Raw genomic sequence first — 22,065 nt, forward strand, 5'->3', positions numbered from 1 at the left:
TTAAACTGTAATCAGCGGGAATTAGAGGAATAAGACCATGAGCAAATGGCAGTGTAAGAGCAATAGGGTTGTAGCCGTGGGGATTTTTAACACTGAGATTGCCCGACTGCAAGGGGCTTAGGTGGGACGGAACTTGATAACTGCATCCAAGAGAATTCCTTGCGATAATATGTAATGTTGGTGGGACAACACCTTGGGAATAGTCTCCACAGTTCTGTAAGTTTCAAAGTAGTTATGGAAACTGATAAGGATAATCCTCAAGGTAAGGTCCTAAACTGGGGAGGATCGAATTCAAAAGCGTAAGAGGCTGGAAAAATAGATTGGGAGCAGATGCTTAAGATTAAAATAACATCCGACAAATGGGAGTCTTTTAAGGATGAGTACAGGGACAGAATATCCCAATAAGGTGAAAGGAAAAGGTGTCAAGAATGAGGAACCTTGGAAGGCAAAGGACATTTTAGGTTTGATTGGGGAATAAAGGGAATAATATGACAGGTATTTATCAACTGGAATCGATTTGAGCCTGTTGACGAATATAGAGGGTTTAAAGAGCACATAAGGAAGAAATTAGGAGGGCAAGAAGGGGTCTTGGCAAGTAAGATTAAAGAGATTCCCAAGACATTCTATAAGTAAAGTGCCTTCCATAATGTTTGGGACAAAGACCCGTCATTTATTTATTTGCCTCTGTACTCCACAATTTGAGATTTGTAATAGAAAGAAAATCACATGTGGTTCAAGTGCACATTGTCAGATTTTAATAAAGGGTGTTTTTACACATTATGGTTTCACCATGTAGAGATCACAGCAGTGATACATAGTCCCCCAATCTCCCCCCCCCCCATTTCAGGGCAACATAATATTTGGGATACAGCAATGACATGTAAATGAAAGTAGTTTTGTATATTGTTGCATATCCTTTGCATGCAATGACTTGAAGTCTGTGATTCATGGATGTCACCAGTTGCTGGGCGTCTTTTCAGGTGATGCTCTGCCAGGCCTGTGTTGCAACCATCTTTAGCTTATGCTTGTTTTGGGGGCTAGTCCCCTTCAGTTTTCTCTTCAGCACATAAAAGGCGTCTTGGACTCCATGCCACTAGATCCTGACCCAGATCTGTCAAGGACCGTGGGGTGGCTGTCTGTGCACCAGTCTCCCCACGTTAAGTAAAGTCACGCATAGGCGTCCTCCATATAGGGAATAGCACCCTGGAGCCACCCATGGTCAGCCATGACCGAAGGGGGCCTACGATATAAAAGGCATGCTCAATTGGGTTCAGATCAGGTGATTGACTTGGCCACTCAAGAATTGACCATTTTTTAGCTTTGAAAAACTCCTTTGTTGCTTTAGCAGTATGTTTGGGATCATTGTCTTGCTGTAGAATGAACCGCCGGCCAATGAGTTTTGAGGCATTTGTTTGAACTTGACCAGATAGGATGTGTCTATACACTTCAGAATTCATTATGCTACTACCATCACCAGTTGTATCATCAATGAAGATAAGTGAGCCAGTACCTTCAGCAGCCATACATACCCAAAGCCATAACACCCCCACCACTGTGTTTCACAGATGAGATGGTATGCTTTGGATCTTGGGCAGTTCCTTCTCCCCTCCATACTTTGCTCTTGCCATCATTCTGATATAAGATAATCTTCGTCGCATCTGTCCACAAGACCTTTTTCCAGAACTGGGCAGGGGATCGGGACAGAGCTTGACATCAGGGAAGGGAATTAAACATAGTCCACATGGCTCCCTTCTTCATGCCATTTGTTGCTCATTTCAGGTGTTTATGGTGACCCCTGGAATGATCGGGTTAACCTATGATGACCGTCTGAAGGCACTGGGCCTGTACTCACTGGAGTTTAGAAGGATGGGGGGGGGCTCATTGAAACTTACAGAAAAGTGAAAGACCTGGAAAGAGTGAATGTGGAGAGAATGTTTTCACTTGTGGGAGAGTCTACGACCAGAGGCCACAGCCTCAGAATAAAAGGGACGTACCTTTAAAAAGGAGATGAGGAGGAATTTCTGTAGTCAGAGGGTGGTGAATCCATGGAATTCATTGTCACAGATGGCTGTGGAGGTTAGTCAATGGATATTTTTATGATGGAGTTTGATAGTTTCTTGATTAGTAAGGGGTTATGGGGAGAAGGCAGGAGAATGGGTTGTGAGGGAAAGATAGATCAGCCATGATTGAATGGCAGAGTAGACTTGATGGGCTGAATGGCCTGGTCCTAGAACTTATGAACTTATGACACATTGCCACATTTAATTACAAGACAAATAGAGCTTTCAGCTGCTGATTGTCCAGTGGATTGTGGTGTAGAGGGGTAGTCCAGTCGTATCGATTCTGTCCTTTTTCTAATATGACATTAATTTTATATTATGAAATCAAATTAAATATTAAAACATGCTGATTTGGGAAACTCAGAAATAAAATTAGCCCAGACCAAGGGAAAGCCATGCAGGAGAAACTCATTGTATTCTGGTCGGAATGGATGCGATGCGTCCTTCGTTGGGTTGAAATTTAATCCACAAATGGGGTTTTGAGATTGATTTGGATGTAAAAGAAATGGCAAGCCGTGCCCTGCCTCTCCACGGCTTCCATGACTGTAGGCATGAGCTGGCAGACAGCCAGTCTGTCCCCATCCATTACCAGACGCGGCTGGGAGTCTTGCATTAACTCGCTGTTCGAGTTTAACTCTGATTATGTGGGGTGGAAGTATAAATGTGCATATTAATATTTATAATAAATAATAGGGAGGTTGTCTTTCTGAGCAATGACCAGACTTGCCCCTCGATATGTTTTTTTTAAATTCAAGGCTGCAAGAAGGTGAAATTTAACAGCTACATCGATCAGATGCTGGAGAAGGAATGTTTGGTGGGGAGGCAGAGTTGGGAAGGAGTGAGTTTCTTTCCACTCAGCCACATGCTGCAAATAAAGTGGGGGGGGGGGGGAAAGCCAGTGAGATAGGACAACATATGCTAACTCCTGTTCGTGTATGTTCAGTCTGAAGAAGGGTCTGCTTACGTTGCAGGAGAAGAATTAGTTAGCCATAAAAATGGGGATATGGAAAAGTCGTATGACATGCTTAGTTTCATTGGTCAGGGCATAGCATATCAAAGGTAGAACATCATACTACAACTTTGCAAAACATTGGAGAGGTCGCTCATGTGATATGTTCAGTTTTGTTCGCCACACATTCGGAAGACGTGAATGTGCTGCAGAGAGTGCAGAAGAGATTTCCCAAGATATTACTTGGATCGGACTTTACTTCTGGGGAGATATTCTATTGACTGGGTATAAAAAGATGGGATCATCCATAAAAATTGGGTCTGTTATCGATAGTAACGATTACTTGCAAACAAAATGCAAAAGATGCAGATAAATTAGCGTTGGTGAAAAATAGCCAAAAAGCATCCTGACATTGTCTGACATCCCTCAGTTCGATATTTTGTTGAATGAGACCAACTGCCCTTCACACCATAAGATAGAGTCCATGTGGACTTCTTCCAGCACTTTGATTTTGTTTTTCCCTCCAGCATCTGTCTCAAATAATATATTGTCTGCATTTAGTCTTGAATACTCCGTAAAAGATCAGTTGAAGTCCTCAACAAACATGCTGAGTTTTAGATCTTGAAGTTAAAATTAACCCAGACACCGTGTGCAGATTGAATTATGCTGGAAGTTTGAATTTAGTTCGTTTTTGTCAACACCATCTAAATATTCCTAAGATAGACACAAAAAGCTGTAGTAACTCAGCGGGACAGGCAGCATCTCTGGAGAGAAGGAGTGGGTGACGTTTCGGGTCGTGACCCTTCCTCAGACTAGTATGGAGACTAGTATGGAGAATGTTCCACTGAGTTACTCCAGCGTTTTGTATCTATCTTTGGTTTAAACCAGCATCTGCAGTTCCTTCCTACACATCTTAATATTCCTGTTCACTAATCTATTCTGCTCATTAATTTTCTTTAGTGGCCCCATCATTTCAATTATTTAATCAAAATCATGTGCCTGGCTGATCCTGCCCTAACCAGCTCTCACCTGACGCAACCTTGCATTCTTTGTGAGTTATACTATCCACGACTCGCCCATTCACCTTGGCTAATGAGCAAATTAAAATAAACGAAAAATACAGATGTTGGAAATCTGGATTTAAAACATAAAAAGCTGGAAACACTCAACAGGTCGGGCAGGGAAAAGAAAAAGAGTTACAGTATCTTTATAGATTACGACCTCTGATCAGAATGAGGAAATATAGATGACAAATTTAGCTATAAAAAAATCCATTGTAGACAATATTGAATTCATAGGTACATAGATGCATAGTCAATAGGTGCAAGAGTGGGCCATTCGGCTCTTTGAGCCAGCACCGTAATTCAATGTGATCATGGCTGATCATCCACAATCAGTACCCCATTCCTACTTTCTCCCCATACCCCATGATTCCGCCAGCTCTAAGAGCTCTATCTAACTCTCTTTTGAATATGTCCAGTGAATCGACCTGCACTGCCTTCTGAGGCAGAGAATTCCACAAATTCACAACTCTCTGTGTGAAAATGTTTTTCCTCATCGCAGTTTTAAATGGCCTACCCCTTATTCTTAAACTGTAGCCCTGGTTCTGGACTCCCCCAACATCGGGAACATGTTTCCTGCATCTAATGTGTCCAATCCCGTAATAATTTAATATGTTTCTATAAAGATCCACTCTCATCCTTCTAAATTCCAGTGAATACAAGCTCAGTCGCTCCATTCTTTCATCATATGACAGTCCCGCTATCCCGGAAATTAACCTCGTGAACCTACGCTGCACTCCCTCAAGAGCAAGAATGTCCTTCCTCAAATTAGGAGACCAAAACTGTACACAATACTCCAGGTGTCATTTCACCAGTACAACTGCAGAAGTACCTGGTGAGACTGATGTACTAGGACACTCAGGTCTCGTTGTACTTCCCCTTTTCCTAACCTGACACCATTCAGATAATAATCTGCCTTCCTGTTCTTGCCTCCAAAGTGGATAACCTCATCCATATTATACTGCATCTGCCATGCACTCTGCATCCTTATAGCATCCTCTTCACAGTTCGCACTGCCACCCGGCTTTGTGTCATCTGCAAATTTGCTAATGTTACTTTTAACTCCTTCATCTAAATCATTAATGTATATTGTAAATACTGTTGCTGCGGTCCTGGCACCAAGCCTTGCGGCATCCCACTAGTCACTGCCTGCCATTCTGAAAGGGACCCGTTAATCCCTACTCTTTTTTTCCTGTCTGCCAACCAATTTTCTATCTACCAAAATTCAACAATTTAAGGTAATTAACTTTTTCTGTATCAGAACTGGCTACTTCTACTCTAGGTTATTCAGCTGTTGTTCTATGAATTCTGATTTATTTATTTTTGCTCTATTATCATGGTGCAATTTCTATGGGTGTGCATTTCAGTTTTACGTGTTGTCGGAAGAAACTACAGATGTCGGTTTAAACCGAAGATTGACTCAAAATGCTGGAGTAACTCGGTTGCACACAGCATCTCTGGAGAGAAGGAATGGGTGACGTTTCGGGTCAAGACTCTTCTTCAGTCTGAAGAAGTGTCTCGACCCAAAACATCACCCATTCCTTCTCTCCAGAGATGCTGCGTGCCCCGCTTGGATACTCCAGCATTTTGTGTCTATATTCCCAGTTTTACATGTTCCTTAACTTACGTTCACTATCTCCAACTGCCCTGATTAACATATTAGCCAAATGGCTTCATCAACAGTATATCACCATAGCGATCCTGACCCTTGTTATCAGAGATTCACCCTTTGCTTTATCTATTTCTCTCCCATTTTTCTTCAACTTCAAACTTACATGTTTTGTTTCCTTTTTCCTAGTTCTGATCAAAGATCGTCAACTTGAAATATAACTTTCACAAGATGCTCACGGACGTTCCCAGACTTGCTGAGCGTTTGTAGCAAGTTCTGCTTGGCTCAGGCTGTCTGTGGCCCAAAGGTCTCCATGACATAATCTCTGTAGCCTTGCTCCTAATCCGAGCAAGTGGGAGGTGTTGTACGTCGGGAGATTGAATGTAAGGGGAAGGTAAACATTTGATGGCAAGGCCCTTAACAGCAGTGATATGCAGAGGGATCTTGGGGTCCTGGTCCAAAGTTCAAGTTCAAATTTACATTTATTGTCATTTGGTACAGCGAGATTTAGGTTGCCATACGGCCATACAAATAAAACGAACACAACACACGATAGAATTTAACATGAGCATCCCCACACAGCGGAATCAACGTTTCCCACTGTGAGGGAAGGCAATAAAAGTTCAGTCATCTTCCTCTATGTTCACCCGTGGTCGGGGCCTATTGAGGCCTCCGCAGTCGCTGCAACGGCGGCCCAATATTCAGGCCCTCTCGCCGGATGATGGAACTCCGGTGTCGGAAGAACACTCTCAGTGGCTTGGAGTTCCGAATCGGCCGCTTCCTGCCCCCTGAAAGTGGTAACATGAGTAGATAGAGAGGCAAAGAGCATTCTCTCTATGGTGTGCTTGCCTTTACTAGTCAGGGCATTGAGTATAAGAGTCAGGAAGTCATGATGTGGCACCTAATTATCTTGACTGCTCTCTTGAGGCAGCGTGGTGTGCATGGTGTCAACGGGGAAGGATGCTCGTTTATATGATGAATGGGGCTGCGTCCAAAACTTGTCCTAAAACAGCAGTGGTCAAACCAAACTATGATGCATCCCGATAGGACACTCCCAATAGCTAACTACACATCATTTGAAATCCTAGCAGCTTTAGTGATGGTGTTGACCATGCTCCAGCGATGCAGGTTGTCATCAATCTCCAAAAACAGGTCAGGCATCTAGGATTAGGAAGAAGGGAAAGGCCTTTGACTGTTGCCTGGTTCGTGTCTGGTCTGAGGTTTGATGTAAGTGTCGTCGAATAAAAAAATGTTTGAAATGTCATCATTCCTCACCACCATCAGTACTGCCTACGCTTCCTATTGTTTGCCAAGTCACCATTTTAACCTCTCTATTCCAGTGGGAAGAAGTCAGCGGGTATGATGAGACTATGAACACAATAAGAACATACCAAGTCTGCAATGTATTTGAAGCTAGTCAGAATAACTGGCTGCGCACCAAATACATCAAACGCAAGGGGGCCCAGCGCATCCATGTGGAGATGAAGTTTTCCGTGCGAGACTGTAGCAGCATTCCTAATGTTCCTGGCTCTTGTAAGGAGACCTTTAATCTCTACTATTATGAATCTGATTCAGATTCAGCCACAAAGACAATTCCGCACTGGATGGAGAATCCCTGGATGAAAGTTGATACGATTGCCGCGGATGAAAGCTTTTCCCAGGTGGACCTAGGAGGAAGGGTGATGAAAATCAACACGGAAATCCGAAGTTTTGGCCCGGTGTCAAAGAAGGGCTTTTACCTGGCCTTTCAGGATTACGGGGCATGCATGTCCCTGATAGCGGTCAAGGTCTTCTACCGGAAATGCCCGCGCGTCATCCAGAATGGGGCCATTTTCCAGCAAACGCTCTCTGGGGCAGAGAGTACGTCCCTGGTCGTGGCTCGGGGGACCTGCGTCCCCAACGCGGAGGAAGTGGACGTGCCCATCAAACTGTACTGCAACGGAGACGGGGAGTGGATGGTTCCCATAGGACGCTGCATGTGCAAAGCTGGCTACGAGTCAATGGAGAATGGCACCGTCTGTCAAGGTAAGAACATAAGTGCTTGTTGCCTCACCCCTCCACTCATGGACTGTGGGCAGCGAAGAGCTCTAGCAGTGCAGGGAATTAGGTGATTGGGTCATAAAGCCACACAGCGTGGAAACAGGCCCTTCGGTCCAACTTGCCCACACTATCCAATATGTCCCATCAACACGAGTCCCCCCTCCCTTCTTTTGGCCCATATCCCTCTAAACCTGTCCTATACATGTATCAGTCTAAAAGTTTCTTAAACATTACAATAGTACCTGCCTCAACTATCTCCTCCATCAGCTTGTTCCATATGTTTACCCAATCTATTCCTCTCATGATTTTGCACACCTCTATAAAATCACCCCTCATCCTCTTGGTGTCCAAGGAATAGTCATAGTCTGCTCAACCTCTACCTATAGCTCAGGCCCTCGAGTCCTGGCAACATCCATGTAAATCATCCCTGCACCCTTTCCAGATGGGTTAATTGAATATTTCTAAACAATCCCCTGTTTGAAGATGCATGCAGTTTATTGCATTAAGGAAATTTGGAAATAGAATGAAAAACGCAACCAAACTAAAAGCATTTAGGAATACTTCAACAAAATCGTGCAGACAGAACAGAGTCCCAGATTGACTATACCCATCAATGTATAAAGCACACATGTATTTGATGGATGTACTGCATTGTCTGCAGTTTGTAAGGTGGCAGGGCCTGTCTGGGACTGCCACTGGGCAGCTTCAGGTGACCCTGCACGAAGTGTGACAGAATGATTAGAGAGTGGACATCGCTCTTCCCATGTATGTGCTCAGTTGAATGTCAGTGGAGCAATGGAGATGGACATTTGCAGTTTTGTTTGTGACCTAACCCCCACCCCCCCTCCCCCTTGCTTGTGCACGCACACACATACGCACAATCCACTGCTACATGAAGGCTGTTTCCATCGGGCACAAAGTACCCAATGATCATGTACGGAACGGGTGCTTGAGTACATCCACATTTCTTCTTTTGAGGCAGACTAGGTGGAAGGGAGCATTCTGAGCTTGTTGCTGAACCTTTTTGAGAATAGGCTGTAACGACATTAGTTTAACAAGAGGTCTTACAGTTAAAGATTTTGTGGGGAGTGTAGTGATCACAACTTGGTGGAACTCCAGATGCACTTTCAGGGCAAACACCATGTGTCCAAAACCAGTCTTCTCAACCTAAATAAGAACAATTACAAAGGAATGAAGGTAGAGTTGCCTTGAATGGACACTACAAGTAGACTAGATCATAAGCCAATGGACATGGTAGATATCAAAGCAGCTTGTTCATAATGCTCAGCAGGAACTTCGAATGTGGGACTCCATGAGAGAGTTGAGCTCTCTATGGTTAACAAAGAAAGTCAAGGAAAGTGTTAGAATAGAAATCAGACTTGTGAAATGGCAAGGGCTGGTGGTAGACCAGAGTACTAGTTACTTTGTAGGAATCAGCAATGAGACAATACACATGTAATGAAAAGGGAGCAAATTGATTAAGAGAGAAAAAATAACACCAAATGCAACAGGGGCATCTTTGATATATAAAAAGAGATGTGTGAGATCCCTTGTGAGTGGGGAAGGTATGGGATTAATACTGGAGAATGTGGAAATGACAGTTAAGTTAAACCAGTCTGAAGAAAGGTCCTGACCTGAAATATGATCTGTCCATTAAGTCCACAGGTGCCACCGGATCCACTGTGTTCTTCCAGCACTTTTTGCTCAAATTGAACCAATACTTTGCATCAGTGTTCATGATGGAGCAAGTGCCCAAAGATAGCAATGGCTGAGTTTCAAATAGCATGGAAGATCTTGGTAACAATCCCTGTCATGTGGGACACTATGTTGGTAAAATTAACAGGTCTAAAGGCAGATAATTCGCCAGGACCTGGAGACCTGCACCAATAAGTGGCTGCAGAAGTACTGGACCTATTCTTGGACATTTTCAAAGCAGTAAATGTGCCCCTTGTTTGAGGATTGATGGAGTGAAAATTCACAAAACGAGGAGCCTGTTTTGGCATCTGTTGTTGACAAAATGCTGCCATCTATCGTCTAGGAAGGGAAGGGGTAGCTGGTCACTGAGTAAAGCTTAATGCAATCAAACCTTATAAACATGGTTTTTGGAAAGGTAAATCACATTTGATGAATTTGCTTAAGTTCTTTGAGGATGTCAGAAGCAGAATCAGACCTGTAGATGTGCTGTCGTAAGATCTCCAGGAGACATATGACAAGGTGCCACATGTGAGCCTGGTGCATCAAATAAGTGTTCACAGTATTGGGAGATATGTGTTATCATGTATTGAAGATTGATACGTAGTGCTGGAGTAACTCAGCGGGTCAGGCAGCATCTCTGGAGAAAAAGGATGGGTGACATTTTGGGTCGGAACCTGAAATATCACCAATCCTTTTTCTCCAGAGTTGCTGCCTGGCCCGCTGAGTTACTCCAGCACTTTGCGTCCATCTTTGGTATATACGCGCAGCTGCAGTTCCTTTCTATACATGATCTACAGATTGATTGTCACACAGAAGGCAGAGATGGAATAAATGGGTGTTTTTTGTGTTGAAAGGATGTAACTACTGGCTGCCTCAAGGATCGGTCCGTGGCCCTAAATTATTTCCTATTAATTTTAATGGTCTAGAGGGGGGTGGAGATTGTAAGGCATCCAAGTTTGCCAATGATACTAAAATAGATGAAAGGGCAAGTTGCCATGAAGTTATTTGAAATTTGCAACAGGAAATGGATAGATTGAATGAGTGAGCAAAAACTTTGGCAAATGGAATTTTAATGTGGGAAAGTGTGAGAAAGAGGAAACAAATGGCAGATTATTACCTAGATACGAAGAAATTGCAAATGAATGAAGTGCAGCTTGCACATTCTTATGCATGAAGCACAAAAAGTCAGCAAAGGTGTGCAGCAAGTAGTTAGGAAAACTCCAGAACAAGGGGTCACAGTTTAAGGATAAGGGGGAAATCCTTTAGGACCGAGATGAGGAAAACATTTTTCACACAGAGAGTGGTGAATCTCTGGAATTCTCTGCCACAGAAGGTAGTTGAGGCCAGTTCAATGGCTATATTTAAGAGGGAGTTAGGTGTGGCCCTTGTGGCTAAAGGGATCAGGGGGTATGGAGAGAAGGCAGGTACAGGATACTGAGTTGGATGATCAGCCATGATCATATTGAATGGCGGTGCAGGCTCGGAGGGCCGAATGGCCTACTCCTGCACCTATTTTCTATGTTTCTATGTTTCTATGAAATCATTTTGACCTTTATTGCAAAGGAATTGGAGTTTAGTAACAAGAATCGTTGCAATTGCATTGAGTCAGTGAGGCCAAACCTGGAGAATTGTACAGAATTTTGGCCTCCCTAAGTAGGAGTGGATGTGGTGGAATTGAAGGCAATCCAGAGAGTCTAGTTTCTGGAATGATAGTGAATGTGTGATGGGCCGCATGTACTTTTTTTCTCCCCTCTCCTTTCCTTTCCACCTCCATTCCTGCCTCTAGGTTCACAATTTGCAACTCTTCAATCCTTTTGTCTCCGACCTTCTGACTTTTCATCTCTGGCCAATGTCCAAACAACGGCATATCAAATAGTGTTGTCCTATTACCTGCCAGGCTTTGTCCTACCCCTCCTGTCTTGCAGGGTCTTGACATGAAACGTAGCCTGGCCATGTTCTCCTGAGATACTGCTTGACCCGCTGAGTTACTTCAGCACTGTCTTCTTTTGCAATCCAGCATCTGTAATTCCTTGTTTCTGTATTGAATGGTGTGGCAGGTTTCAAGGCCCATCGTGCCTACTCCTGTCCCTAGTTTCTAATGTCCTTAAGCCCTTTTGCAGAACTTTTTTAAATTATCATTTTTTCTAGTTTTGATGGAATGTCATGCACAGTTTATGGCCAAAAAATTTGAACACATTACACCAATTCTTAAATCCTTACATTGGCTCCCTGTATGTCAGAGAATTGATTTTAAAATCCTGCTGCTCACCTATAAATCACTACATGGTTTAGGGCCAAAGTATATCACTGACATGCTTCCACTATATAAGCCTTCTAGACCGCTAAGATCTTCTGAAACCAATCTGCTAGTGATTCCCAGAGTAAATACAAAACATGGGAAAGCAGGATTTAGTTACTATGCATCAAATAGCTGGAATAAACTTCCTGAAGATTTAAGACTTGCCTCAACTTTGACCACTTTTAAAACAAGACTGAAAACTTTTATGTTTACTTTAGTTTTCAGCTAAATCTTAACTACATTGCACTTTTAACTTTTGCACTTTTTATAATGCATTTTTAATTTTGCTTTTCTTTTCTTTTAGTTCTTCTATTTTATTTCATTTTATTATTTCATTTATTGTATGACATGTTTTTATGTGAAGCACTTTGAGTCTGCCTCGTGTATGAAATGTGCTATATAAATAAAGTTGCCTTGCCTTGCCTTGCCTTGCCTTATCAAAAATTACAGGGAAATCTTGAGCAGTTGGGCAAGTGAGCTGAGAAATGGTTAATGAAGCTTAATGCAGATAAGTGTGAGGCATTGAATTTCAGGAAGTCAAACCAGGGCAGGATCATCATAGTGAACAGCAAGGTGCTGTGGAGTGGATGATGATCAGAAGGATCTAGGAGTGCAGGTACATAGTCTCACAAAAGTGCGTCGCAAGTATATAGGGTGGTTAAGAAGGCTTTGGGTACATTGGCCTTCATCATTCAAAACATTGAGTATGGAAGTTGGAATGTTACATTACAGTTAAACAAGATGTTGGTGAGGTTGCATTTGGAGTATTGGGTCATCTTTTCTCATCCATTCCCTTCCTCCTCCCCCTTCCTTTCTCTCTCATGTCCTTTCATTCCCCTTCCTTTTCTCAATGTGGGTGGCATGGTGAAGCAGCGGGTAGAGTTGCTGCCTTACAGCGCTTGCAGCGCCAGAGTCCCGAGTTCAATCCTGACTTCGGGTGCTGTCTGTATGGTGTTTGTACGTTCTCTCTGTGACCACGTGGTTTGTCCGAGATCTTCGGTTTCATCCCACACTCCAAAAACGTACAGGTTTGTAGGTTAATTGGCTTGGGTTTATATACTTGGTTTAAGTGTAAATTGCCCCTAGTGTGTGTATGTAGGGTTGTGTTGAAGTGCGGGGATCGCTGGTCGGTGCGGACTCGTTTGGCGGAAGGGCCTGTTTTCGCGCTGTATCGCTAAATAAACACTATCCTTCCACTCCACTTTAGTTCTTCTCCTCCACTCTTCTCCCTGCGCTCCCTCACTTAGTTGTTCTTCTCCCCCATCCAGACCCTGTCTGTAGTGTCACCATGCCTCCTGGCTGTAGGTTATTTAGCTCAGGGCAGCCTCAGTGTTCACAAAAAATGTTTTTTTTTACTGTACCTCGGTACACGTGACACTAAACTAAACCAAACTAGTTCCCCTCCTTCCTCCTACTTCCCTCTTCCATTACAGTCCCCTCACACTTCCTGTTCATATCTTGCCTTTCTCCTTGCTTTTCAGCCTGTCCATCAGGATCATTCAAGCCACTCCTAGGAGATGACGTCTGCTTGAACTGTCCAGTCAACAGCCGGACAAGCAGCAAAGGGTCCACAAACTGTGTCTGCCGGAATGGATACTATCGTTCCGACTCTGATCCACATGACATGCCCTGCACCAGTAAGTTCACTATAACAACATTTCAGTGTGTAAGTGAGATGCAGACCTGGGAAAACATGCAGAGGCAAACAGGGTAGATAAAGTAGTTCAAATGTAGAGACACAGAGATCGCAATCAACGCAGACCCATCAATGTGGAAGATTTGAACTAAGAAGAGACAATGGCGCGGTTCACAATGCCAGAGGTCTGGATTCAAGGTCTGACCTTGGCTGCTATTTGTGTGGAGTTTGCACATTCTCCCTGTGACCAGGGAGTTGGGTATAAGGAACAAACTGCCAGAGGAGGTGGCTGAGGCAGGTACAATAACAACATTTAAAAGACACTTGGACAGGATCATGGATAGGAACGTTTGAGCGATATATTGCCCAAAGAGGAATAGCTTAGATGGGCATTTGTTGAGCATGGACAAGGTTGGCAGAAGAACCTCGGACCATTCTGTACGACTCTATGACCACATGGGTTTCCTCCGGGTGCTCCGGTGAGTTGGTCGGTTAATAGGCCTCCGAACTGCCCCATAGTGTGAAACGAGTGAATGTGAAAGCAGGATAGCATAGTATGAATGGCTGATTGATGATTGGTGTGGGCCTGGGGGAGCTAAAGGGTCTGTTTCCACACTGATTCTTTCTATTTTGACGCTGTGCCTAGATTCTCCCACTACTGGAAACATCCTCTCAACATCCAATCTAACTAGGCATGACATGAAGGGGAAATCCAATCCGCTCATCCCATAAACCAGCCAAGTGAATTCGTTCAGGGCTGTCTCCAATGCCAGTACATCCTTAAATATTGCTAGAATACGATTGGCATTCCCTAGGGATTGGTGTTAGGATCGTTGCTTATTTTCACAGATATGATCTATGTTACTGACCTGGATTTTGGGTGGGAGCCAGTTTTTAAATTTGCAGATAACACAAAACTTGTCAGTATTGTGAAATGCCAAGAGGACGACAATGAAGGAGAGCAGTTAATAAACAGGTTGGCAGAATGGGCTTACTCTTGGCAGATAAACTTTATTGTAAAGAAATGTGCGCTGGGATTGATGACCATGGCAATGTAAGATAAAAGATACTTGTGTCTAGCCAACAATCGGCTATTGGGACGTCTCTCCTACAATCAGTCTACCAGGGAACCACCTTCCTTAGGTCATCTGTTGCTGGACCAGATTTGTACTGTTTCTTTTCTCGCTTCCAGTTCAGAGATAAAGTGCAGAAACAGGCCCTTCGGCCTACTGAGTCCACGCCGACCAGTGATCCCTGTGCACTAGCACTATCCTACACACTAGGGCCAATTTACAATCTTTACCAAAGCCAATTAACCTACAAATCTGTGGAGTATGGGAGAACCGGATGAAAACCCACCTGGTCACGGGGAGAACGTACAAACTCCACACAGAGAGCACTTGTAGTCAGGATCAAACCCTGGCCTCTGGCACTGTAAGGCAGCAACTCTACCGCTGCCCAACCGTGCCACCCTATTAACACACATCTCTGTACAAAAGCATGTAATGATTACTATTAGCACATCTCAGATTATACAGTGACTGCATCCTTAAAGAGGAAAAATATGTTAAATGCCATTGAATTGGTAACTTATTTCAGTAATTTGTCTTGTAAGTCTTATGAGCCTTATGTGTTGCATTTATTTTTTCCTAGCCACACCCTCAGCACCTCAGACTGTTATTTCCAGTGTAAACGAAACGTCCCTGAACTTGGAATGGATGTCTCCTCGGGAGGCAGGAGGCAGGGAAGATGTGGTTTACAATGTGATCTGTAAGAGTTGCAGTCGCGGGCGTGCCACCTGCATGCGATGTGGGGATAATGTGCAGTTTGTCCCGCGTCAGCTTGGTCTGGCTGAGCCTCGTGTTTACATCAGCGACCTGCTGGCACACAAACAGTATACCTTTGAGATCCAGGCTGTGAATGGAGTGTCCGATCAAAGTCCTTACTCCCCCAGCTTTGCGTCTGTCAATATCACCACCAATCAGGCTGGTAAGAATTTTGCTATTTTCGAGTCTTTTTGGCAAGCAGTATGAATTAGCACTGGTGAATAATTCCTGCCTCTGTGATTATAGAAAGAGGAAATAATCAGTGGCGCAGCGGTAGAGTTGCTGCCTTGCAGCGCCCGAGACCTGGGTTTGATCAAATTTCGTTCAGACTGAAAGGTCTGAATGACAATAAAGGAAATTCAATTCAATTGATCCTGACTGTGGGTGCTGTCTGTATGACGTTTGTACTTCTCCCTGTGACCGTGTGGGTTTTCTCCGGGTGCCTACGGTTTTCTCCTACATTCCATAAGACATGCAGGTTTACAGGTTAATTGGCTTCTGTAAATTGCCCCTAGTGTGTAGGATGCGAAGTTGGGATAACATAGAACTAGTATATGGGTGATCATTGGTCGGTGCAGACTTGGTAGGCCGAAGGGCCTGTTTCCATGCTGTATCTCTAAACTAACTAAAAACTGCGCACGCACGTACACACACACACACACACAATTTTTTGTCAAACGACCGCAGCAATTCCTCATCATGGCATTGTGTGGCACGATCTTCCTAGAATGATTGCCACAATGGGGCTGAGTTTGCAGGGAGCATTTCCATGACCTGCTCTGCCACTTGAGTTCAACAAGAGAGTATGTGCGCAGTTGTGGTTGGGAATGTGCACCAATAATCAGGATGGATCAGACGTAGGATGCCTCTCCTCTGATTTAATTGAAAGGGAAAAACTGTTGCATACTTATTCATTATTTATTTAAAACTTCATTTCTTAAATACTGCATTTTAAATGTTTTAATTTGATGGTAATTTTAATAGTTTTCTTCAGTTTAGTTTAGTTTAGAGAAACAGCGTGGAAACAGACTGTTCGGCCCACCAAGTCCGCGCCGAACGGCGATCCCTGCACATGAACACTACCCCACACACACTAGGGACAATTTTTACATTTACACCAAGCCAATTCACCTACAAACTCGTACATCTTTGGAGTGTGGGAGGAAACTGAAGATCTCAGAGAAAACCCATGCAGGTCATGGGCAGAACGTACAAACTCCATACAGACAAGCACCTGTAGTCAGGATCGAACCCGAGTCTCTGGTGCTGTAAGGTAGTAGCTCTACCATGACTCCACCATACTGTTCTAATAGTTTTATAACGTCTGTGAGTATTTATTGCCTGTTAGAAACCTTCTACAAGGTAAAATAAACCTGACAGACAGCTGAGGCGGGTATTTTTGCCTCATTTTTGCTTCCTTGCATCCACACCACATTGAGTTCTGAGCTTCCCAAGATGTTGAACTCTTCTGTCGCCTCTCTGCTTCCATGCCCGACTGATGACCTTTTCTCCCATCTCCAACGGGCAACACGGTGGCGTAGCGGTAGAACTGCTGCTTTACAGCGCAAGAGACCCAGGTTTAACCCTGACGGTGACCAGGGGTGCTTGTCTGTACGGAGTTTGTATATTCTCCCCGTGACATGCGTGGGTTTTCTCTGAGATCGGTTCCCACCCACACTCCAAAGACATAAAGGTTTGTAGGTTAATTGGCTTGGTATAAATGTAAACTTGTCCCTAGTGTGTGTAGGGTAGTGTTAATGTGCGGGGATCATTGGTCGGTGCTGTCACGGTGGGCCAAAGGGCCTGTTTCCGCGCTGTATCTCTAAAACTAAACTGCTCCTCGTCTTGGATACCATCTACCAGTAACTTCAACCCTCTATCAACCTTTTCATTTCTAACCTCTGTTGCCAAATCAACTGTCTTTGCGCTCAAGATTCTAGCCTTTGCCATCTCTAATGTCACCAACAATAGGGCTCCTTGTATCCATGGTTCCTTTCATGTTCCATTGAAGACTATTTACCCACTGATCACATATTGCTCACTGTTCAGTGATCCCGCCACTTCATACATATTTATGGTTTTGACATGTGTATACAGCACACAGTTTCAGAATCAGCAGGAAGAAGAACTGTGAGGAGAATATTTAGAAGTCAGGGTGATGGAATGGGTGGCAGATGAAACTTGACTGCTCAGGAATACAAGTCAAGTCATGTTTATTATCATATGTAAATTGTATTGTGAGGTACAGAATGAAAATCTTGCTTGCAGCAGTATTACAGGTACATAGACACACACTAAAATATAAATTATTCATAAATTATACATTCATTCTACCTTTCTATGGAATAAAAATGCATTAGTGCTATTCTCCTCACCAAGGACAATTTACAGAATCCAAATAACCAACAAACCTGCTCGTCTTTGGAATGTGGGAGGGAACCACCATCTCTCCCTCCTAACCCCATGCTCCTGCCTTCTCCCTATAACCTCTGACACCCATACTAATCAAGAATGTATCAATCTTTGCCGTATAAATATCCATTGACTTGGCCTCCACATCCTTCAGTCACAATGAATTCCATGGATTCAACACCGCTTCACTATGGATGTAAGTATTACCAGATGGTCGCCATTGAAGGAGAACACTGTGCTCCTCTTGGGTACTGAAATGATAGATGTCCTTTGTGAAGCTGATGGGAGCCTCATATCACAGAAACAAGATGTCCATGACTACTCTGCACAGGTCTTTAGTACTTGGCCAGGTATGCCGTTTGGGCCTGATGCATTCACCCACTGAAGGATGCTTTGCTATCAGCCTCAGAATTGGGGGTCACAGGGTAGCCAGGGGCTGTGGGGGCTTGTGTAGGTGGTTTGCTGAACTTTTTGGAGTGAAGAGTGGGAACTAGCAGTGTAAACTATGGAGAATGATTCTGTAAGAGATGCACAATGGGATATCAGGACATGTGTGAAAGGTTCATTGAATGTGACAGAACATGGTGAGAAAGTGTTTAAAAGAACAACCGGCTTCAGAGTACATGTCAGACAGTATTAGTGTGAGGAAGATATAATGAATCTTTATAAAAAAAATCCTGGTGCCTCACACCTGGAGTCTTGTGTCCAGACCTGGGCACCACATGTTTAAGATATGGCATTAGGAAATGCAATGCAGGTGGCAACATTTGAGGAGATGTGTAATTTACCTCTGCCGGCGTGACCAATGTTGATCAAAAGTTAATTAAAACTTTATTTATCATGCCATGAGAACAAGGGGAGTTTTCTTTGAAACCAGTGTTAAGAAAAACAGAATCTGAAAAAAAAAAAATCTGCAAGGAAGTGGTTTGTCTTTCACAAACACATTTAACTGAAGAACACAATGTAATTTCCTCTGGCTATATGTGGACTTTCAGTGTAAGAAGTTCTAGTGATGCTGATTCTACTCCAATCTACCAAAGCAATCTTTCTGTGAAAGTTGATAATGGAGGTCTAATTGTGGAGGGGGCATGGTGTCATAAAGAAGACATGAAGTGCAGAGGGAACCATGCCAAAGGCAGGAATCTGCATCAGTCAAATGTCATTAGGATAAGTGTTTCCTACTGTAAGGAGTCTGATATTGTGGACAAACCAGGAAGAAGTCCATCACAAATCATGCCCGACATCAAGGTGTGCTATGTGCAGCATCAGACTTGGATTTCAGATGTTGGGGGAGTCCAGAACCAGGGATCACAGTTTAAGAATAAAGGGTAGGCCATTTAGGACTGAGATGAGGAAAAACATTTTCACCCAGAGAGTTGTGAATCTGTGGAAAGCAGTGGAGGACAATTCACTGGATGTTTTCAAGAGAGAGTTAGATAGAGCTCTTAGGACTAACGGAATCAAGGGATATGGGGGAAAAGCAGGAACGGGGTACTGATTTTGGATGATCAGCCATGGTCATATTGAATGGCGTGCTGGCTTGTAGGGCCAAATGGCCTACTCCTGCTTCTATTTTCCAAGTTTCTATGGAAGAGATCTCAGGAATATAATTGGAAGAGATCTCAGGATATAATTATTTAACAGGTAGAAGCTCTAAGGTATTTAGGGCTGTGTAATCTGTAACATTTAGACATTATAATACTATAAGTAATTATTTTGAAGCTTCTTGTCATGTTATATTATTATTAACATTTTACTTTATATTAAGAGTAGCATTATTTAATTTGAAAAACATTAAGAAAGAATCCTACGACACAGTTGACTTTAAGCTGTGAATTTAAATCATCTGGGGGCATCCTGGCGACAACCTACAACAGCACCTACGACAGGAGACGACAGACAACGTCAGGCAATGTCAAGCCCACTGTCGCCGCAAGGTTTTGAACATTTCAAAATCCATCGGCGCCAAGAAAAAATGACGACACTTGCGTAGACAGCTCACGACAACACAGGCGTCAGCCATCGTCACGCCACGACCATGAGGCGACAGCCTAAAAAGTCACTAAGTGGGACAGGGGCTTTAAAGTTTCCTCTCTGACTGACATGCATTGGACTCAGTGTGCAACATGACAGGGGATCCATTTGGCCATTAGCACCATGCGCAGCATATGTTCCGTGTACCAATAAAGAGCAAAATCTAATTTCTAGGTGCTTAATGCCTCTGAGGAATATCTGCAGTGTGTACGTGAGTGTAATTGATGAAATGTTACTTTAGCTAGCTATACATCATCATCATTGAGTGGATGTCACTGTGTGTGAATGTGTTCATGTGTAGGAAGGCGGTCCATGAGTGTTCAGACCGCACATTCTTCAGCTGGTTGGACAAACTCTTTGTTTTCTGTTACAGCGCCATCTCCGATTTCATTCATGCACCAAGTGAGCCGCACGGTGGATGGTGTGACGCTGTCCTGGGCCCAACCTGACCAGCCCAATGGAATCATCCTGGACTATGAGCTCCAGTACTACGAGAAGGTATGGAATCTCGGAGTTATGGAAATACTTAAAATTGACAATCCTCAAAGGTTCAAAGCTATTTTATTGTCACGTGTGCTAATTAAGGTACGGTGAAACTCTATACAGTCGTAGAAGAAAAAGCAACGAGACACATATCTAACATAAACATCCACCACAGCAGATTCCCGACATTCCTCACTGCGATGGAAGGCAATGAAGTCTAATCTCCTTCACTCTTTATCTCTTTATTCTCCCGTGGTTGGGGCCACAGTCCGCAAAATGAAAGAAGGGATTTCAGTGAAAGAATGAAAAAGGGAGGGAAACTGGAGCAAGATAGGGGGGTTCTTTGTTGCTGTGGAGCCAATGGATCTGACCTCCTGCACAGCAATGAATGGGACCACGACTGGCATCATCTTGTCAAGAGGTGCTTTTTTTTTGTTTTAGATTTTCGAGATACAGCGTGGAAACGACCAGCGATCCCCATACAGCGCGGAGTCTGCACCGACCAGCGATCCCCACACGTTAACACTGCACACACTAGGGACAATTAACATATACACCAAGCCAATTATATACCTGTATGTCTTTGGACTGTGGGAGGAAACTGAAGATCTCGGAGAAAACCCATGCGGTCACCGGGAGAACGTACAAACTCCGTGCAGACAGCACCCCTAGTTGGGATCGAACCCGGGTCTCTGGCGCTGCAAGCGCTGTAAGGCAGCAACTCTACCGCTGCGCCACCGTGGCCGCCCTAAGGTGCTGTGATAATTATCAGAGCTCCCTGTCTGCCGAAGGGCAGCCTCTCTGCATAAAATATACAGGAGTTAGTGAGGATAACAAATGATGCTGTGATATTGGCTCCTTTAAGTCAGGTCCGGTCCTTGACTTACCGAGTTGTTCACTCTGTTGTTTTACTATGAATGAGCAGTGAAACCTTTCAGCCCCTTTTTTTGTCAGTGAGCGCTCTTCTATCCTAATCTCACACCATTTGTCAGTGAGCCCTGGCTCGTACTTGTGGGTGACATTGTCAAGCGTGTGAAAGATGATGGCCAATTGACAGCCACATCAGGATGAATTGCGACAGAGAATGTCATGGCTCAGTTCCCGAAGGGCTGGTCTTGTGCGGGAAATTGAGTCGAACCCTTCAAAAGACAGAGCTCTGCATAACTTGCACATTCGGGGCAATTTGCTTTTAATAAAGAGGAGACTTCAACTTCTGATCGAATGTTGTAAATGAACATCTATATGTAATAGAGTACTTGGTGTGAGGTGCCAGCATATTAGAGTTCTCAGTGTTAATAAGAAGAAGAAATTGTGAGTGAAATGCTTTTGGAAAAAGTATATCAAAGTTTAAAAAAATGTAAGTACTGTTAAGGATCTTCTGTATTTCCCATCCATCCTGTCACGTAGCCCCAGGCATTGAAAATCTCACTCTGGGCTGTTTGGCAAGTCCCACTGCCCCTCCCTCCCCACCTCCCCCCCCCCCCCCCCCCCCCCCAACCTGCATCCCCCCCCCACCTCCCACCACATCACTTCTGTCAGACGTCCAACTCCCCATTCACCCTCCTCAACAGTCCACATTAAAAGCTGCTAGAATTATGTTAGCACCTACCTGACATGATGACTTTGGGGACACCAAGTTGCTGTGCCATGTCCAACTCTTGTGGCCGTGAAACTGCTGGGAAACATTCACTGGAGATGGAGTAGCGGAAGGCAGGGGAAGGGAGAGAAAGAGAAGGCGAGACAGAGAAGAAGAGAAGACATTGAAAGTTATGCAATGGAGAGTGAGGACTTTGATTGGTTCTGCTCTTATTCTTTACCCCCCTCTAGTGGTTGCAGAGCGACACAAAAATAAAACAGCTTTGCAATTTGAGAGGCTCCTGTTGATAAAGAACTGTGAATGTTGTTTCCTCAGTGTGTGCAGATCCTGAATGATGCTGTTATAATAGCTGGTGATGAGGGTG

At 43.9% G+C, this 22,065-nt stretch overlaps 1 protein-coding gene across 3 annotated transcripts in view; it reads left to right on the forward strand.

The window, feature by feature from the left end:
- ephb2 (EPH receptor B2) overlaps window positions 1-22,065 on the forward strand; it is a 127,433-nt gene that overhangs the window by 62,884 nt on the left and 42,484 nt on the right. For all 3 annotated transcript variants that reach the window (XR_004416526.1, XM_033047937.1, XM_033047938.1), the window contains exons 3-6: window positions 7,020-7,704; window positions 13,195-13,350; window positions 15,003-15,338; window positions 19,995-20,119. Coding sequence is in view for 2 of the 3 variants with exons in the window: in XM_033047937.1 (XP_032903828.1) it covers window positions 7,020-7,704; window positions 13,195-13,350; window positions 15,003-15,338; window positions 19,995-20,119 (1,302 nt within the window). In the remaining variant the exon portion in view is untranslated. The remainder of the gene's footprint in view (window positions 1-7,019; window positions 7,705-13,194; window positions 13,351-15,002; window positions 15,339-19,994; window positions 20,120-22,065) is intronic.

This window comes from Amblyraja radiata, chromosome 31, assembly GCF_010909765.2.
Source record: "Amblyraja radiata isolate CabotCenter1 chromosome 31, sAmbRad1.1.pri, whole genome shotgun sequence".
Taxonomy (NCBI): Eukaryota; Metazoa; Chordata; class Chondrichthyes; order Rajiformes; family Rajidae; genus Amblyraja; species Amblyraja radiata.